The sequence below is a fragment of the Aptenodytes forsteri genome, unplaced genomic scaffold, assembly GCF_000699145.1.
Source record: "Aptenodytes forsteri isolate BGI_AS27 unplaced genomic scaffold, ASM69914v1 Scaffold8, whole genome shotgun sequence".
NCBI lineage: Eukaryota > Metazoa > Chordata > Aves > Sphenisciformes > Spheniscidae > Aptenodytes > Aptenodytes forsteri.
This window is the reverse complement of record NW_008796218.1, coordinates 8,275,782-8,294,671: the sequence shown is the minus strand read 5'-3', so window position 1 is coordinate 8,294,671 and position 18,890 is coordinate 8,275,782. Positions and strand designations below refer to the sequence as shown.

Here is an 18,890-nt window from a genome sequence, read left to right as displayed (position 1 = left end):
CTAGAGAGGTGGTCGATGCCCCAAGCCTGTCAGTGTTTAAGAGGCATTTGGACAATGCCCTTAACAACATGCTTTAACTTGATCAGCTCTGAATTGCTCAGGCGGTTGGACCAGATGATCATTGTAGGTCCCTTCCAACTGAAAATATTCTGTTCTATTCAAATGCCATTCAATCACAAAATAGAAATATTGGGCAGGACGAGAATCCACCGGGGCAGCCCCATGAGCACCTGCCACCATCAGAAACCCGCAGAGAATGGGAGGGATGGGGCATGCGAGAGCAGTGCTGCCCTGCAAGGCTCGTGACTTCTGCCCTCGTATGCCAACAGTACAACCATAAAGCAAGCCCCTGTGTCTTCTCTAAACCTCACCCTGCTTATGGACAAGGACTTCAATAACATCCTCACCCATTTAATCATGTAAGTGTAATAAACTCTAGTTGCAGGAGAGGGTCTGACCCCAAATCTACACACATTCCTTTAAAGAACCTGTCAGCTCTTACACGGCTTAGCTTTGGTCAACAGCACACAGATCTCTGCCTGCCTGATGCTGCTCATGTACCCCAGAAACTCAGTATACATGTAACAGGTTTTTATATTTTGCTCATGCACTTACTACCCTTGAGGCTACTGATATACTCGAAGTCCCACACACACATGCAGTTTTGTAGCGCTGGGGCCACTATCAATATGTAACAGGCTACTGCTCACAATCCAGGCATGTTTAGACCAGTAGCTTTAAATCCTTTGTTGGAAAGGTATCTTAAAGAGTTACCTTACATGGTGAATTTCAGGAAAAAAACAGAAAACACTTCATGCACTTACTACCCTTGAGGCTACTGATATACTCGAAGTCCCACACACACATGCAGTTTTGTAGCGCTGGGGCCACTATCAATATGTAACAGGCTACTGCTCACAATCCAGGCATGTTTAGACCAGTAGCTTTAAATCCTTTGTTGGAAAGGAATCTTAAAGAGTTACCTTACATGGTGAATTTCAGGAAAAAACCAAGAAAACACTTAAAAATCCCCCAAGTGTTTGTGATTTACTAAGACTATTGACCTGTTGATGACATGTTGCCAAAGTTTTTCAGCAGGTTGATCAGTGTGGTTATTACCGTGGGAAGAGAAAACTGCCTTCTGTATTTCCCTGTGCTATTACTTGTAACACCACAGCCAACCAACAAGTAGGCCTCAGTAGTATTTTCATAAAACAAAGGAAGTATGCTCTCTGCCTCCAAAAATATACAATGCTTCCCCTTTGTTGTTTCATATCCTTAATGATTTTCCTGGTCTTATTTTGCTTTGAGGGTGATTTATTTACTGTTGGTACCACCTGCTACATATATTTTACCTCTGAGATAAACAACATTTGAGTAGTAAGTTACTGTGTGTAGGAAACACCCAAGCCCTGCTTACTGCCGGTAATTAGAGTTACATCACTGAAGGGAAGTAGTTGGTCCAAACTCTGCAGGCAGCAAAGCCTATTGATTGCAACATCTTCATAGTTCTTATGACGTATTATGTGGATTCACTCATGCAAAGCTCAGATGAACATAGTTTTCTGAAGGTCAATCCAACTTTAAATAGAAAACAGGAATAACCAAAGCCCAGCCTGTAATATAACATTTGTTAATTCATAATTCTACCTATGTGAATTCTGACAGCTGATTAAAGCTAGAAGGTAGTTTTGATTATTACTAGCAACTTGTATATAGTGTCATATAGAAGTTAATTCTTAATAAGTTGTAATGACTGTATGTCTTTAAAAGAAACAATATGCTTCCATAGCCTTCCTCTCGAGTGCTCCTTTCAGTACTGAGGCTTAATAACAGGTTTCTGTAATAAGACAGTATGATTTCTTAGCCACCACTTTCAATAAATATGCCACCATAACTAATACTGTTCCAATGAAAATTCAACAGATGTAAAGGATCGTCATGTCTGATAACAATCGCAGTACTCACTTGAAATTAAAATGACAGTACTAACTACTGAAAGGATGGGAGGGTGCTGATATTTATAGGTCATATCTCATGAAGTCTTACAAAACTCAAAAAACTGTTCTTCTGCTGGGAAAAGGCAGAAACACCGAGAGCAACATGAGGGAGCTCTTTCTGTTGACTTACCAATCCTAAAGCCCTTTTTCATACTGAAGTCTAGACTTACCTAGTGATACCTCTCAGAACAGAGACCAGAACTGAGTCCTAGAACCCCACCCTCAAGATAACACAAACACAGGCAACTACCAGTACATATTCACAGCAGAGAGGTCCAAACATATTGTTAACTTATCATGCGCAGTACTTGAAAATGTGCACTGCACACCTGAAATATTATCAAATTTCATTTATATAGTGCTGCACATTTAGCTAGTGTTTTATAGAGTATGATAAAATTTTCATGTTCTGAATAGTGTGCAATCTTAAAAGATAAAACATGGAGACAACAATTTAACCATGGAAGGGCATGGACAGATTGCTTGTTGTGAAGTCAAGGCTGCAACAGGTGTTCCCTGAAGATTTAATACTCTTACAGGAAAAACAGCAATAAGAAATCTGCTTCTGGAAAAATTTTGCTTGAGAAATAACAAAAGGTAAGCCAAAATGTGGCCTGTGTAACTTGAAGAGGAACAGAACTTAAGTTAAGTTGCTAAAGAGAGGTAAAGCTAAAGTAACAGGGGTATCACAGGACTGAATTGACCTCACAGCACGTGAACAGTATGGAGAGCAAAAGTCTTGCACATCCATTAACACCTCACCAGCACACCACCAACGCAAGTAACAGTCTTGGACATAGATCCAAAGGGCCATTGAGTCCATCCCCTGTTCCCAGGGCAGGATCCACTTTAATTGTGTAAAGTAAGTGCACATTGGCATAACCTGCTCCAAAAGGTGTCCATGCTGCAGACTGCAGGCCTCCCCCAGCACCCTGCTCCTTACTGTTCAAGGGTCCCCTATCCCCATCCCCCAGCCTGACCTGAATCTCCATTTCCATGGTGACGGTCCATCACCCCTTACCGTGCCGATAGTGGGCACGGAGGACAGGTACCCTCCCCTTCTCCGCAACAGCCTTGCACAGACACCATGGCTGACTGACCCTGTCTAATCCCTCCACTCCCTCTTAGTTACCCCTGAAGCAAGGACAGCACCAACAATGTCACTTGTACTCACTGGCAACCCTGGAAAGGAAACTCAAAGGGGGGTTTTGCCCACCCCCCCCTTTTTTAAAATCTACTTACTACCTTTCCTACTGAAATATCTATAGTAATCCATCATCACTTGGGGTTCATTTGGATCAGCTTTCTATTACTGCATCTGCCTCAAAGGGGAGGAAAGTATAAGTCTGCCTGTTCATTATCAGACCTGCTATTTAAATATTCTTAAATATGCCGTGCCAAATGCACCATATTTAGATATATGTAATGCATACAGTGTACAAGAGGACCTGAGCCTATACAACCCTATGCAGCAGTATACTAGGCATCAAGATGTTCATGCTTGTAGATCTGCCAAACAATACATATAGTCCTACCTAACCAGCCAAATATTTACCGAATGAGATGAACATATATTTACTGTGTTGGTGACAGAACAAGATTTTCTTGCCTCAGCTGTGCTGCATTCTGCCATTACCCCTGGAGAGAGCATTTTTCAATTGAAGTAAACTCAGCCTGAGTGAAATCAAGTCACAACAAACTATTGCTACACCATTTAAATACAATGGCAAACTAATAAAAGGTGGTGAGTGCACTTTAAACAAAATGCAGTTGAATTAAGACATCCAAAAATGATTGCCCAGGCCAAATGTTCTCTAAGAAAAAATTTTAAAATCCCAGTAAAATTATCACTCACAGAGTTTCCATATAATTAAGAGCCTAGTTCTCATGTTCTAAAGGGTTGTTCACATAGGTTTGGGTGAGGGGTTTTTTTATTCTCTTTGCAGCGTCACAATAGCTCCCCAAATCAAATGAGCAACAGGCCCCAATATTTTGGAAACCATTACTTAGCTTAAAACCCATCACATGCTATAACTCCTAGGTCATAAAAAGTAAGAGGTAAATCCAGGCAAAGGAATTATTTTGAAGCTGAAGGGAATGAGGGGATTACCGCAGTAAGGCACCTGCTGGGCTTGCAGTGTCCTCGAAGGGCTGTGTAGCCTATATTTCCCCTGGGGAATGAGAGGAAGGGAATCTTTTCAACACAGCTCTATCTCAACCGAGGAACGTGCCTTTGTAAACTGCAGGTCAGCTCAGTATCTACCTGCTCAGTTACTGCTGAGGCTGTGAGCCTGATTTCCAACCAGCATTAACAATATCGTGCAAAATAACCTAAAAATATCTAGACCAATTCCTCTAAATGATCCTGCTGAACACCCACCAGACGGGAAATTACCTTCAGCCATGCCTTACCTGAAGTTGGGCGATACTTATGAGTATTTCATAAGACTACTGTTATTTAAATACAACAAAAGCAGGAAGAATGCTTTGCTCCTCCTCAAAGTACATTGAGGCGGTACCCAATTTTGTTGAATAGCACTTCTTTCAAGTGTCAGGCAGCAGAGCCGCCAGCTCCAGCAGCACCTGCATTGGGTCACAGCAGTCACCTTCAATACTTCTAGAAACTTGATGTTTCCACCTTTATTTCCACACCAACCCTATTCAATACTGCAGTGCTCCCAGACTGCTGCTACATAATCTGTGGGTGAAGGAAAGGGAACCTGGGCCTTTACCTGCCCTGAAAAGCTGAAAAATATCAAACTTTCAATTAAAATTCTTCTAAAACAAAGGGAGTTAGAAGCCAATGTCATCTTAACTTCCACAGATAAAAGCACAGCCCATTGTAACATAAGCATAAGTAGTAAGAGCTGAATATCTCTGATTCAAGTGTTACCTAATCGCTTTCATTCAGAGCATGCATGTTTCCTCTCCGGAACATTTGCTGTTACAGAGAACTGTATTCTAGTACTTAATGTGCAGAAGTGAGTTTAAAGTACAAATAAGTAAACAAACAAAACAACAATAAAATCTGTCTGGATTGACAAGTGCTCATACAATTCTAAGACATGTCCTGTAGTTAAAATAACCATTATTGTACAGGTTCTCCCCTGCAGTCCAGACGGATATTCTTATGAAAAGAAACACAAATGCCACCCAAGAACAACTAACTGATCCCGCAACATCCAGTTAGCTATACAATGTGAAGCTCTTGCTCTGCTAGGCATGTCTGTGGTATTATCCAACAACAGAACATGTAAAATAAGCAGCAATGCAAAATTTTCAGAATTGAAGCAAAAATTTTGTTAACTATTTGCTTTGTTCTTCAGCTTTATACCTGAACTATTTTTAACGACGGCTTTCCTCTTACAAACATGCAGAATTAACAACAGTGAACAAAGTAAAGTTTGATTCAAAAGTGAAATACAACCTATACAACAGAACTGCTGGCAGCACCTTCCATCCAAGCCATTTCTCAAGCAGCTTTAGTGCAAGTCTGCATTTTACAGGAAAAAAAAAAAAATCTGTTAATAGAGTACCTGTCTAGAAGGAAGAGCAGGGGAAGCTGAACCGACAGATGATGGAGAAGAGGCAGCAGCTGAATCATGAGGTACAGGGCAAGAGGGAGTTGGGGGCTGAGAATGGGATAAGCCTTTAGTAGGTAGCTTATTCTGTATAGAGCAGAAACAGGAGAGTTATCCAAGAGACAGTGACATTAGCACAGGTTAAGAGAATAATTTCACAGCCATGCATCAAAAAAATAGAAAGATAATAACTAAAATTCTGCTCCTTTCTCTATTTCTGCACAGTGAGGAGCCATGGAAATCATCCCGGCAAAACCTTCACAGCACAGGATATTATTGTACTCAGTTTTCTTATCAAAAATATTTACAGTGGGCAGTAAGGTAAGATAGCGCTGGGAGAAAGCATAACGAAACATAAGAAATACCAGATTGCACTAAGAACTACTGCTCACCAACTCATTAGAACTGTGAGCTACCAGTGTATACTTAAGCACAAGACATGGTTTATTCTAACACATTTCTCTTGTGCTAAAGTACTCTGCCTAGCTTTATGATTTAGATTGTGTTTTACCTCAATTAAATTATGCAGTAATATTTAAACAAAGCTTTTTACCAGTTTCAGTGGAATCCACATTACTTTTCAGATCCACCCAGGATGAAAGGAAAGTTAAAAACAAAATTACTGCAATTTTCCCCACCCTCCATGAATTCTTATACATCTTCTAACTCAGCACTTCTTCAGGTGCAAAACCTAATATTCACCTTTGGAAACTCCACGTATCCAAACATTGAGGCAAGATGTGCTGCTTTCTCTTTAATGTTCTTTTTATGAAATTCCCTATGTGCTATGGTCTGAGCTCTTTTCTGCAATAAAAGCCAGGGAAGGAAAGCCAAGAAAAGAAAGAGAGGGAGATTTCAGTTAATGTCACATACATCGTCAGAATACAGCAAGTTTGTAGAAAGACTTTTTATTGTCTTAATATAACCTGAAGTCGACAGAGAAAAAGCCAGCATATTCAGGGAAAATACAGTATACAGATTAACATACAGAGTTAAGAGATAGAAAGGAAAAGAAATTGCTTGTCACCTGTTTCATTTTTTCCTCCAGGTGCTGAAGACGCTCAAGCACTCCAGAAAGTACAAATGCAGCAGAACAGGCAGATGCGAGATTTTCAGAGGTTTCTGACAGACTGGGCTGGGTATCTGTTTTTTGTACAGTCTTTGCTCTCCTGGCCATATGATCAGAACCATTTAAAGACTGTTTGGGTTCCCTGACCTCGTGTTCACTCCTAGCTACCACCTGAAACTGGGAAACACTTGAAGTGAAAAAAATCTGCTTTCTGCACTAACATGCAGTATATGCAGCTTTTAAGGATGCTTCTGAAAGCACAGCACAGTCATGCACTTAACTAGAAATAAAATGTTCTCACATCACTCTTTGCACACTATCTACTGCATCTCTGATGCTTGTGTCCATGGACTGAAATAAATCAGTCCTACGTAACTTACGCAGGTTTTGATCTCCTTCTCTAGGTTTGTGTCAGTTTTTATGAATAACCCCAGATAGCATCAGTGCAGAACATCACGAGACTACATCTCCTTCTAGGGTTTTAAGCAAAGGTTTTGGGTTGTTTTTTTTTAGCATCGCATCTGCCTGAAACTAAACTTACAATCAAATGGTAAGAATATCAACAGTAGTTCTTGGCATATTTCTAGATCTAGTCTGACCCGAGTCAAGCTATAATGCATTTCAGATTTAAAGCATTTTCTGAGGAGTTCAGAATAGGTCTCTGAATATGAATCTTCATATAAAATAGCTTTTGAAGCATATGAAACATTTGAACCAGTTCAGCTTTATCAAAGTCAGTCTTAAAAATGACCTTCCAGTTGTTTTTTTCATGACAGTTTTCTACTTCATCCTATCTGTCCAATTCAAATAAAAACACAAGCTTTCCAAATTTCTCAGAATTAAAATTAAAAGACCTAATGCCAATCAACTTGCAGTGTGCTCCTGATGTTTCAGGATAGCACACCTGCCTTTAGAACAACAATTCTCAACTGGTTTATGAATCCATATTTTTCATCAAGCTGATCTGCAGATTTCCACGTGCAATGAAGGTCTCATTTCACTGCAGACTGCTCTTGAAATGTCACTACAGGATATCTACTTCTATTTCAAACTCTAATGTAAAGTGAATGTGAATACTATTTGATATGAGATTGCTTTCATTGGAAGTACTAAATACATTTAGACAATGTATTCAAAAAATTTTGCCCCATGTATATGATGCTGCAAAAGAGCTTGCTTTCAGCAGAAATTCTTATCACAAGTTCTACTTAAAGAAATAAAAAAATCTGGGCATCAATATCAGCTTTTCAATGCTCAAGCTTTTATCTTAGACATTTTTGCCAGGTTTCTCAGGGTGGAAAACTCCCTTTGCCTTATCATTACAACAGCCCAAAGCATTGAGTACATGCACAGACAAATTTTCAGGTACTGCTGTAGCTTTCTCGCATGTTAAATGTAGCTATAATAATTATATTTATACAATTTGGAGTCTAGATGTGATAACACAGAAATCAACACCTATGTTTTTAGGGTTTTTTCCACACAGTTACTAATTCTTTCAAATAGTTTTCTCATCTGGCCAAGCAGGTGTAAAATAGCCTTAAACTTTAATGGGGTTTTCACAATTCTCAGTTAAATATGTGTTAACTCTGCAGATTACATCCAAATATTGTTTTATATATTCTGTAGTTACACAATAACATTGAGTTCCCAGCAGTAAGAGAAATGGTGTGCTTGTCAGGTGTTACCCATATGAGTTCCTACCTGCCTTTTTGGTTGAGGTGGAAGAAGACTTGGATCCTTAGGTTTAGCAAAGCGAGGATTAACAGGAGGGTCAGAAGAGAGCAGGGCTGGTCTACCTATTAGCTCCTTGTGAAGCATTATTAAAATTATAAAGACAGAGTGGAAAAAAAAGGAAGACAGTAAATAGGATTCAAAGATCTTTTTGAGGCAGAAAGAAATAGAAGCTGCTTTTAAAGACACGTTACTGTGGAGCTTAACAACATGTTTTGCAGATTTTTGTCACCTACTCTTTTGTTAACGCCTTCTACCATCAAAGGTATTTTGATTAATTAAAATTCAGCACATTCAGTATTCTTTAAGTGAGGTTATGATGAAAAGGTAATGCATCGAGACTTCCTTCAACATGGCCAAGCAAACCCCTGCACATATCACATGCAGAAAGCTCAGGGCATTGACAAGTAGCCAAGTAAAGTGCAAACAACAGTGATTCACGGACTGAGAAAGTCACTTGACATCTATAAAGCCTACACTTCTGGAGGACTTAAATATGTAAATAAACAAATTGATACAAGCACAAAGAATTAAGAAAGCCACCACCCTTGACAGAACCTCGACACCTTGCTCAACCTTCCTTCAGATCTTTTAGGTGGCAGATCCAAACTCAGCTGACTCAAACCATCTCACTGGCTAAAGCGTGATTTTCAGCTTATTATCCCTACCCTGACAGCACAGGATTATTTTTAAAACACCTCTAGTCACACCAACAACAAACCATGAAAATGCTGTGGAATGTACAAATATATTCCATTATGCCTACTTCAGGAATGGAAATGGCAGCCAGACACATCTTGCAAAAGATTAGGTTCCCTTATGCTTTCTAAATTTTCCGCAAAGAAAGATTCCACTGGATACGTAGTGTCCTTTATTCATAGAATATAGGAAGAAAACGTCCTTCTGCAATACCATATGCAGCCAGCTTAGACTTCCACACAAAGCAAAAATTCTACAGATTGGCTTACAAGAGATTTCTAGACATTGCAATTCTGCTACACTTTATTATTATAATAGATATTAATACAGTATATTAATATGCATTAGTCAATCTATAGTACTCATTTGTTCGCTAAGTATTGAGACGAATACCTTTAATTTGCATAAAGTATAAAAAAAAAAACCCACAACCCGCTTCAAACACATAACAGATCCATTTTTTCCCTTGGAAATCTGCATCACGTTCACAAGGAGGGACTACAGTTTAGTTTCAGAGATTACTTTTATGTTCACCTATGACCTACCTGCCTCCGAAGAATTGTATTTGGAGCATTCTCTTCAAACTTTGCCAACAGTTGAGTTGCCATTGATTTAACTTTATTCTGGTTCATTCCTTCTCTGCCACCACTCTGTTCTTTCCCAGCATTTGTCCCTTGGCTTGAAAAGCCAGAAGCCTGCAAGGAAACAACAAACTGTTTTTCTCGAGTTTACCTACGACACTCATGAAGAGAGCGAAAGAGAGAGATAACATCCTTATCAGCAAAGGGTGAAAGGAAATACAGTCTACAGTATATTAAAAATGACACTGTTTAGCATGCAAAAGTCACCAAAAAAGTATTTTCTTTGGTCCCAGAGTACAGTAAAAAGGGAACATTAATCGGTGCTGGTGATGATAAAGCCGAGTCACAAAGGTAACTAATCAGAGAGGGGCTAGGAACCAAGCTGCAATGCAAACTCTTAAAACAAAAATTTGTTTAAATAACTGAGTTGGGAAAAGGAAAAAAAAAAAACCCAATACCTTAAATGTCCTTGGGTCAGAAAGAAAACTAGTGCAATTTGGGTAATGCTCTCCTCCCTACCAAATGATTTAAATATTTAAAGCTCTTCTTTAGTGCACACCACAGTAAATTTGAGGTTTTAAGGGGAGAGGCTTTTTGTTCCCACCAAGCACAAGGGGCCAAGCCCAGGCCCCCCAACTCCCACTGCTTCCTCAGCTCTAGCGCTCATCAAGGAGCTGGATATGTGTGGACACCACTGAACACCAACCTCCTCGAAGACACCAAAAAGACCTTTTCGACGTCTTTTGTTAGTCTCATTTTCTTCCGTTTTCCCTTCAACCTGAAACGGTAAAGCCAAAACAAGTTCTATGGACTACTGCAGCAGTTACCAGATTTACCCAAGCTGCTCCTCCCAGAATATTAACTTTCATAACCAGGCAAGTGTGGTCTGGCCTGTGTTAAACAAGGCAAACACAGGCGAGCAGTGCCAGCGCGCGGGGGTCCTTATTGCATTGGCACGCCTCATTATGCCCCCACAGCTCAGCAGGATCGTTCCTTGCATAATGAGCCTGGTGGCCCTCGTGGCAGTTATCACATATGTAAAAGCTGCCATGTAAGCCCTGACTGGGAGCTCCCACTGGACTCTGACAGGTCCTGCAACGCTGGTGTTTGCCTTTTCCTCTTTCAGTACTAAAGAGTTTATAATTCACAAAGCACTAGCACATACTTGAAGAAAAAGGCTTTATAATATCAGTTATTCTGTGAATTTTAATCTAGACTACACTGGTTTCCATATAAATAATGAAATTAAAAAAACCCTCACTCTTTCACAATAGCCTCCACATCTCTTAACCTAGATATCTGCATGCAGATCATGCGTTCTTAGTGCAGACATATCTCCTTCTTTTGAGCAATTATTGTCTGCCTTAAAGGTCTGTCTCCCTTGTAAGGTTCATCTCCCTGAGTATGACTTTACATTACAGTACTTAAGCAACTAAATTGCTATTTTGTGCTCAAGCTATGCACAGTTCAATTATTTTACTGAACTAGAGATTACACGAACAATAAATAATACTTCATACTCAGTCCGCACAAACCTGCGAAATAGTCAATGCTTAAAAGTTTGTATCAGTTCTTATTAAATTCAGTCTTGAAGAGTTGGTACAATGGAGATTTTTTTTGTCTGATAAATGTCATGTTGTATTTTATGAACAATAAACTACATTCCACTTATTTGCATTTGCCCACACTGTAACTTAGTGATTGCTCAGCCAACTTAAAAAAAGAAAAAAGAATAAAGAGAGAAAGATCAAAGAATACAGGCTTCCTTTTTACATATATACTGTTTATAATAAATCATTACGCAGTGAATAGAAGTAATCTCAAACAACTTCTGGGCAAACACCAAAAGAATCAGATGACAATATTTTGATTACTTTGTATGCTTTGGTACATTGTCTTTCAAGTACCAGCTCTCAGTAACCTAGCTTTACACTACCTATAATCATTAGTCTGCCAAGGAAGAGCGAACAACGTAACAGCACAATGTATTCTGCATAATAATCTGTACCACATAAAAGCAGAATTTGCCTAAGTGAATGGAGCAAACAAGATGTTGCCTTTCAAAAACCTTACATAAAGGACTTTCATTAACATCTTTACAATGAAGTCAAAGACAAAGCAATTAAATTGCCTAGCAAGACTCCAAGAAAAAGGATTGTGCCCTTTATTGTGTAAACACCTCCATTCATTTATTAGTCTGGAGCACAGGAAATCTGAGTTCCTCTCCAGCCCGGCTGACACTCGTAGGAGAATGGAAAACATTATCCAGCCCAGCACAGACTGCCAGAACAGCTACCGCCACACCAGCTCCAGGCCCCCGCTTCCCGGTCTCTCACAACCTGCACCCAGATAAGGATTCCTGTTCCAGCCAAATAAAAGGACAAACTAGATGGTACGGAAAGTTTAGTTAGCGACACTCTGCTACCCCGGCTGGTTTTTGACTCTGTGATACGCGAGTGCTTTCGTACTGTCATGCCTGGATAATGCTCAGCACCACTTTTTGCAGGGGAAAGAACCATAAAAACTGAAGCCACAGCCAAACTCTTAACTCCAGCAGTTGCTTTCCAAGGAGCTTCATTTCCTAGCTAGTTTCAGACAGTTATGGCACTCGCAAGTGTCTGTCCTAACCCGAGTACTGTGTTTCTTGCTATGTTCCATGCCCCATCCATGACAGGGCTGCAAAGCCTTATACAAAATAAGGTCTTGACAGTCCTGCTCCCCAAGCTGATTTGAAAAATATCCCTTCCACTCTCCTTTCAAACGAGCCCCTGTAGCGTGAAACCAAAGGGGCCTGTCAAGCAAATCACCTCGTGCTTTCATGTAGTGCCAAGAACTATACCTCCTGTTATGACAGAAGGCTTATTTCATGACAGAAGGTTAGTCAGAGGGCTGTACGGCTTAGTAATGGAAAGCTCTTCCCACTACTAAAAGTCTATTTACTTCTGCAAATAACTCAGGGAAAAACAACAACACTGTGGTCATGAAAAATGTTTTTCTTCTAAAGAAGTCACCCACAAGAAAAAGCACTATTTTGCCTATTTGGTTTCTCACTGCTTGGTTTGGTGGGAAATATGTCACTTGGTTTTGTGTATATGTGGGTGGCAGGGAAAAGTTACTTCCTAAGAAGGATATATGATGTTACTGGGCAATTGACTGTCCACAGGTTTTGAAAATGTGTTTGTGGATGGAAAATATTCAAGATGTAAGTCAGTCTAGGAAATATCTGGAACTTCTGGAGTAATTCTTCAGGTGAAAAAAAAAGAAATTTAAAAAAATCACATTTCTACCAAAACTGAGAAGCAACAAATTTAAAAAGCAATATATTAAAATACTGAGAAATGGAGTCCATACATGTACACCTGAACTTTTATTAAGGACACTGAATTCCAGAAGAAGTAGGAAATCTGTACTTTTGCAGGCAAAACTTAGAGTCTCTGCATAGGTGTAAATGAAGCAATACAGTTAAGCATTAAGGAGGTCTGTTTAAAAAAAAAAAGAAAAGAAAAGAAAAAAAAAAACCAAAGAAAGAACTTAAGAATCATTGTAGTTAATATAAAGTTTCTGGCTAGCCCAGGAAAATCAAAACCTGGAACAGTTTTGCATTATGCAGTGTTTCAGAAAATGCAGAATTTAAATTCATTTTGGTAGAGGAGTACATGCTGCTGTTTAACCTGTGCTGGTTAATCTGCAACAGTTGGACTTGAGACACTGCTGCCTCTGAGCCAGGTTATGCAGACACTCCCCATTTAAATTGAACTTAAAATGAAGGTAGGCTTGGCTGTGAAAGCAAAGCCCCTCCTCAAGGTCTCCTTTCAGAAGAGGACCAAGTTAATGAATAGGCAAAAGGTGAAACAGTTTATTACCAAATAATTTCATTAGAGTAACTTTTAAATTAAATCATGTAAAACTTTTGAAGTTATAATCCATTCAGAAACACATAGACAATACTCTCACTGCACACGGTCCTATGCCAGACAGTATTAACTCAGGTCTCCATAACCCTTCAAGGCCCTGGAGTCTTTAATCGCAACATGTATGGGCATGGATGTGTTTTATACAGGGACGTAAACAGGGCAGGTCAGTAAGTTTTCATTAGTAAGTGACCAAGAGAGAAAAGTATATGGGTATGATGAAGAGATCATTACCTTGGAGTCATGTTAGTCAACCTGCCCACTGTTTGTCACCATTGCAGGCTTTATACACCTTTAAGAGTTTGAAAGCTTCCTTCCAGAACCTTGACAGCATCCACAAACTGTTCAAATCACTGCTTTAGTTAAAAAACAGCACCCCCACCCAATGAATAAGCATTCGAGCATACCAGTGATTATTTGAACTGATATGTATTATAGCTGTATATTTAACTCTAGGAATACAGAACTACAGTACTATTTTTCTTAAAGGCAGAAATAGCCCAGAAAAATTCCAGACTTTCCCATTTAAAAAAAAAAACCAACCCCCCCCAAAAACCCTAAAGCCCCCAACAAAAAATATAAAACTTAGCATCTAGCATTGCACAAAATCTCCTAAAAACAGGTTTTGAAAAATTTCCAAAAATAAAACATAAAAGACAATACATGTAACAGAGCCAAGATCTCAAATATTTCAAGTTGAAAACCACAACTTATAAACACACCAATTAAAACATCCTCCTCCCCTCACTTTTATCTACACTGAAGATGACTGACAAGGACAATGGATCCGAATTCTTCCCAAGTACACCCAAATTTTCACTGTGATTTGAAATTTTGCATTTACAGAGAACGCTTAACTGGGATTATTATTAATGCTTCAGCAATTTGACACTGACAATGCTTCAGTTTTATCCTTACAAACATCATAATGATTGAGTGTGCATGTGTGTTAGCTTTGTTTACTGTGAAATCTTATTTTACTTTTTTACTATGCTCAAAAAATCTCCTTCCACAGGTCTTTTAATAGTAGGATATATAAAAACCCCTTATTTCTGAGCCTGACTTTATTTTCATCTCTTTAAGAGAGAGATTTATAGGACAAGTCTTCCTTCACAACTTCTTTGGTACTTGACACTGACAATGCTTCAGTTTTATCCTTACAAACATCATAATGATTGAGTGTGCATGTGTGTTAGCTTTGTTTACTGTGAAATCTTATTTTACTTTTTTACTATGCTCAAAAAATCTCCTTCCACAGGTCTTTTAATAGTAGGATATATAAAAACCCCTTATTTCTGAGCCTGACTTTATTTTCATCTCTTTAAGAGAGAGATTTATAGGACAAGTCTTCCTTCACAACTTACCTTTGGTACTCGTTTTCTTGGTAAAGTTAAATTGATGTAATTATTAAAGATGAAGTTCGATGATTTTGCTGAACAAAGATCATTATTTTCTCCATTTTGCTTGTCGCCAGCATCTGTTCAAAAAACGACTGCTTAGGATATTTATTCAGATTTCTTTTTTAAATACTTTGACTAAGCCAGAACTTTCCAGTTGAGTGCTGGTAGCAATTATATGTAAGAAACTCAGGCAAACAAAAGTAAATACATACAATGTAGGGCGACTTTTTAAAAAAGGAAGAGAAACACCCAGGAATGGACATGCCGTATCCAGTCAGCCTTACCAGAGAATCACTCTAACGACCTGATACATGAACTTTATGATGTCAAGCTGCAGTCATCCAGCTGCTCCTGTTCTCTGAAACCACCAAGGACCCACAAAACCCTGGTCTTCAATCAAGTTTTTCCCTCTTTCCTTTTTTAAGCACAAGGTAACTATTGCAGACAGAAGCAGGCATGCTTGCATGCCAGAATGGCTCAGCTGGGAAAGGACTCTTGGCTCACTAGCAGTGCTTATAAGCAGTCTGGATGAAGTGCTTCCACTCCCCAAACTTGCAAGAATTAGGAGCAGCCTATGTTTGGCTTACCTACTGCCCGCAGAGGTGTGCCCCTGAACAGTTCGTAAAACTTGGAGAGGTACATGACCATGCTGAGCTTGTCGGGCTCCCCGGCCGACCCCACCTCCTTCCCCGTGATCACAGGGGGGATCCCAAACTCCTGCTCAGCCACATCGAATGCCAGCTGGTTGTTTTTGATAATGTCCTCTTCATTCAGAGCATCGAAGTCGCTGCGGGGACAACACACTGGCATCAGTGGCAGTTTGCTCTCTGATCCCCTCAGAAACACACAGTGCTCCCTTGCCCATCGGAGAGGTGCAGAACAGCACCATGAATAAGGGCACAGGAATTTCACTGGGTCAAAGCTACAGAGTCTACACAATGACAAAGGTAAAAGTCTCATACAAATCCTGGTTTTGCCAGAAATGTAATTTAAAAGCTATTTCACTGAACTGGATTTTGATGTAGTCCCACGAAAAAGGATTCTATTATTTATGAAGAAATGCAATTCCTCCTCAGAAGTGCTAAGAAACCTTTTTCCTCTCCAAATACAGCTGTGGTGCTATAGATTTCACCTGTTAGCAATTGACATTTTAGTTTTGATTAGTTCTATAAATCATCAAAGCCAGAAGGAGTAAATTTAGGCTAGCATTTTATGAAACAAACATCTTACATGTGTGCACACACTCATGCACAGGCACTACCTTTCTTTTTAAGGTGTTACACACACAGTTTGAATGAAGACCTCCTGTCCATGTCATAACTGGATTTAGCAGTGCACTAAATAAGTACATCACACATCTGGAACTCTTACCCATTCTCTAACCCATTTTCTATGGGACCTATTCTAAGACTCTGATCCCTTGAACAGCTTCCAAAATTCATGATTAAAATAAACGTGAATAAATTACAAAGCTCGAGGCAGGGTAGTTTCTTTCTCTTCATAAGGAATGTGAGTTTTTGAACCCCCAAAGAATTCCTCTCTCCCCCCCAGCCACACACTCTGCCTATTTCTGTAGCCAGGGGGCTGCAGGCAGCCCTCCCCCAGCGCCCCCCCCCCCCCCCCCCCCGCCTCTCTTGCCTGCCCGGCTTTCACCTGGCCAAGTCCTTCAGCAGTCCTGTTTAATACAAAAAGCCAACAAGATCCAAACACAATGTTAATTAAACAGCAGGTCTGTCAGCCCAGTAAGATATATCTATCAACTTTCTAGAGAGAGCAGTGCTTGAGACATGCTTTCTACAGACAGCAAAGATTACTTTGCTTTCCACAGTCTCTCTCCCCGCCTTATATCCACAAAACCATCCGTAATTCCCATTTTTTTAAACTAACCCGAGGCAAAAAATATCTTCTTCTTACAATGTTAGCTCTTCCTCTGGCAAAGCCGTACAAAGAAGCACCCTGGGTATCGCTCCTATTTTTTCCAACTTAGCACACCTCATAAAAGAGCTCGATCATTTCTTTCATTTATCCACAATAAAGGGAGGCTGACAATAATTCATTCATGACCCCTAAGTCTGTGTATGAAGGCAAGAGAATGCATCCGCTGCATTCTGGAGACTGGTGAGAGGACAGAAGAATCACCCCACCACAGACTGTATCAAGCAGGCCCAGTAACCCAGTGCCAGCAATTGCCATTTCCTGACAGTTGTTACACGCTGACCCTCTTGTATCTAACCAAGGAACCTTACAAAATATTCATACATAAGAAGCCAGGTCTTGTAGGGTTAGGACCCCAGAAACACTGTCAAAAGGGGAAGGCTGGCTTACATTCAATACCTAAAGCAGTTAATTTTCAAGGGCCAGCCCTTGTTGCATAGCCCACATGCAAGGGCACTGCACTCTTCTGGACAAAGACTTGTGCAAAACCACAATCTCCTGTGCACCTCCATGGCTCAATGTTTCCCTACATGACTGTCACAGCAACCACTACAACACACTGAGGATGGCTCATTTAAGGCTCATCCAGGTATTTCTGCAACTCATGACAGTGCCATTATGGCTGTGGTTTTAAACATACACTAAAAACCTGTTTCCAGGGACCTGGGAATGCAACTTTCACATTCTCCAAGCACTGCAATTTTTGTTTTAAATAGCCATGCGAGTCCCACAAACATGATCATAAGTCACAAGGTTCAAAGCCTTCCTAGCTCTTTGAAAGCATATACATTTCATTTTAAATGGCATGCAAGGACATACAGAAAAAACAAAGCAAAACCAACCCCACCCTCCCCATCCCCCAAACCTGGCAACAGCGTGCACCCTCCTTGCAAAAACCAGCAATAGAAGGGGACTGTAGACTATCAGTGTTGTTCTGTTGGGTCTTACACTATACTTCGGTAAATGCTTAATAAATCCTACACTCAACAAGATCTACAGATGTCACTTACATGAGGTCAGGTCTGAAGCGATGGATAATTGCACACAACGCAAGGCCACTTTTCCAGGAGGTAGTCAGGTCTGTGACATTAACATTACGGTACCCTTCTGTCTGTTTCTGACACCACGTCAAAAGCTTGTTAGGTCGAATATCTGACTCTGCGGTTACAGTGGAGAGCAAACATTTCAATCAGTTTTTGTATGCTCAGAAGGCTCCAAATACTAAGCCACAGCAAAAATGAGATGCGACATACCATGTCTTGAGAGATTCACTGATCTTCTTATGGAGCTTACTCTTTCAAGAGGACATTGTTGTAACTCATTGGTAACATATAATTGCCTCACCTACAAGTAAAAGCGATTGACAGCATAATGTTAGAATTGCTTGGAGAGAAAAAAGTTTTCTTTCTGCGTTAACTTTATCAACAGCTGGATCTAAATTAAGGAGTCTCCTGAAGATTTTGTTTATGCACTACTTGTGGCCCTATTTCTCCTGGACAAAAAATGAACTGTGATTTCACATGCAAGCCTTTTAAGTACTGACCTGGTGAGGTCGAACACAGCTTGAGTTCAAGTTCGGGTATCTTGTTCCTGGGTCAATGGTATACTGGTCAAAGTTCTTGTTAATATTTTCAGGGGTAGTCTGAGGCAAGAGTCGATAAATGCTCTCTCTTATAGAGAAAAAAGATGCAAGAGATATTGATTAAAATGAATATTTATTATATAAAGAGGTTTGGGGGTTTTCTTGCAGCTACCTGCACCTTATTATTTTGATTCTGCCAGGACAAGTGTTATGCACTAAATGCATAATGCATCCATCCCATCTCTTATCCCTGCTCAGCAGAAGTATGCCAGACAGCAAAAGGACAACAAAAAGACAGGCTCTTAGAACTTATGCCCATATTTTCCTGAGGCAGGAAGCAAACAAGAAAAAGATGACGAAGGAAAGGGGGGGGGGAGAAAAAAAAAAAAAGGAGGGTA

General features: G+C 39.9%; 1 protein-coding gene across 5 annotated transcripts in view; it reads right to left on the bottom strand.

Moving 5' to 3' along the window:
• The window catches only part of MICAL2 (microtubule associated monooxygenase, calponin and LIM domain containing 2), a 112,235-nt gene that overhangs the window by 11,456 nt on the left and 81,889 nt on the right, over window positions 1-18,890 (bottom strand). For 4 of the 5 annotated variants that reach the window (XM_019474520.1, XM_019474519.1, XM_009288831.2 and 1 more), the window contains exons 10-20: window positions 18,454-18,580; window positions 18,164-18,254; window positions 17,921-18,068; window positions 15,563-15,762; window positions 14,940-15,052; window positions 10,371-10,442; window positions 9,629-9,778; window positions 8,355-8,459; window positions 6,609-6,827; window positions 6,284-6,385; window positions 5,537-5,668 (exon numbers count right to left, since the gene is read on the bottom strand). In XM_019474520.1, coding sequence (XP_019330065.1) covers window positions 5,537-5,668; window positions 6,284-6,385; window positions 6,609-6,827; window positions 8,355-8,459; window positions 9,629-9,778; window positions 10,371-10,442; window positions 14,940-15,052; window positions 15,563-15,762; window positions 17,921-18,068; window positions 18,164-18,254; window positions 18,454-18,580 — 1,459 coding nt within the window. The remainder of the gene's footprint in view (window positions 1-5,536; window positions 5,669-6,283; window positions 6,386-6,608; window positions 6,828-8,354; window positions 8,460-9,628; window positions 9,779-10,370; window positions 10,443-14,939; window positions 15,053-15,562; window positions 15,763-17,920; window positions 18,069-18,163; window positions 18,255-18,453; window positions 18,581-18,890) is intronic. The other variant, XM_009288832.2, reaches the window with a different exon arrangement.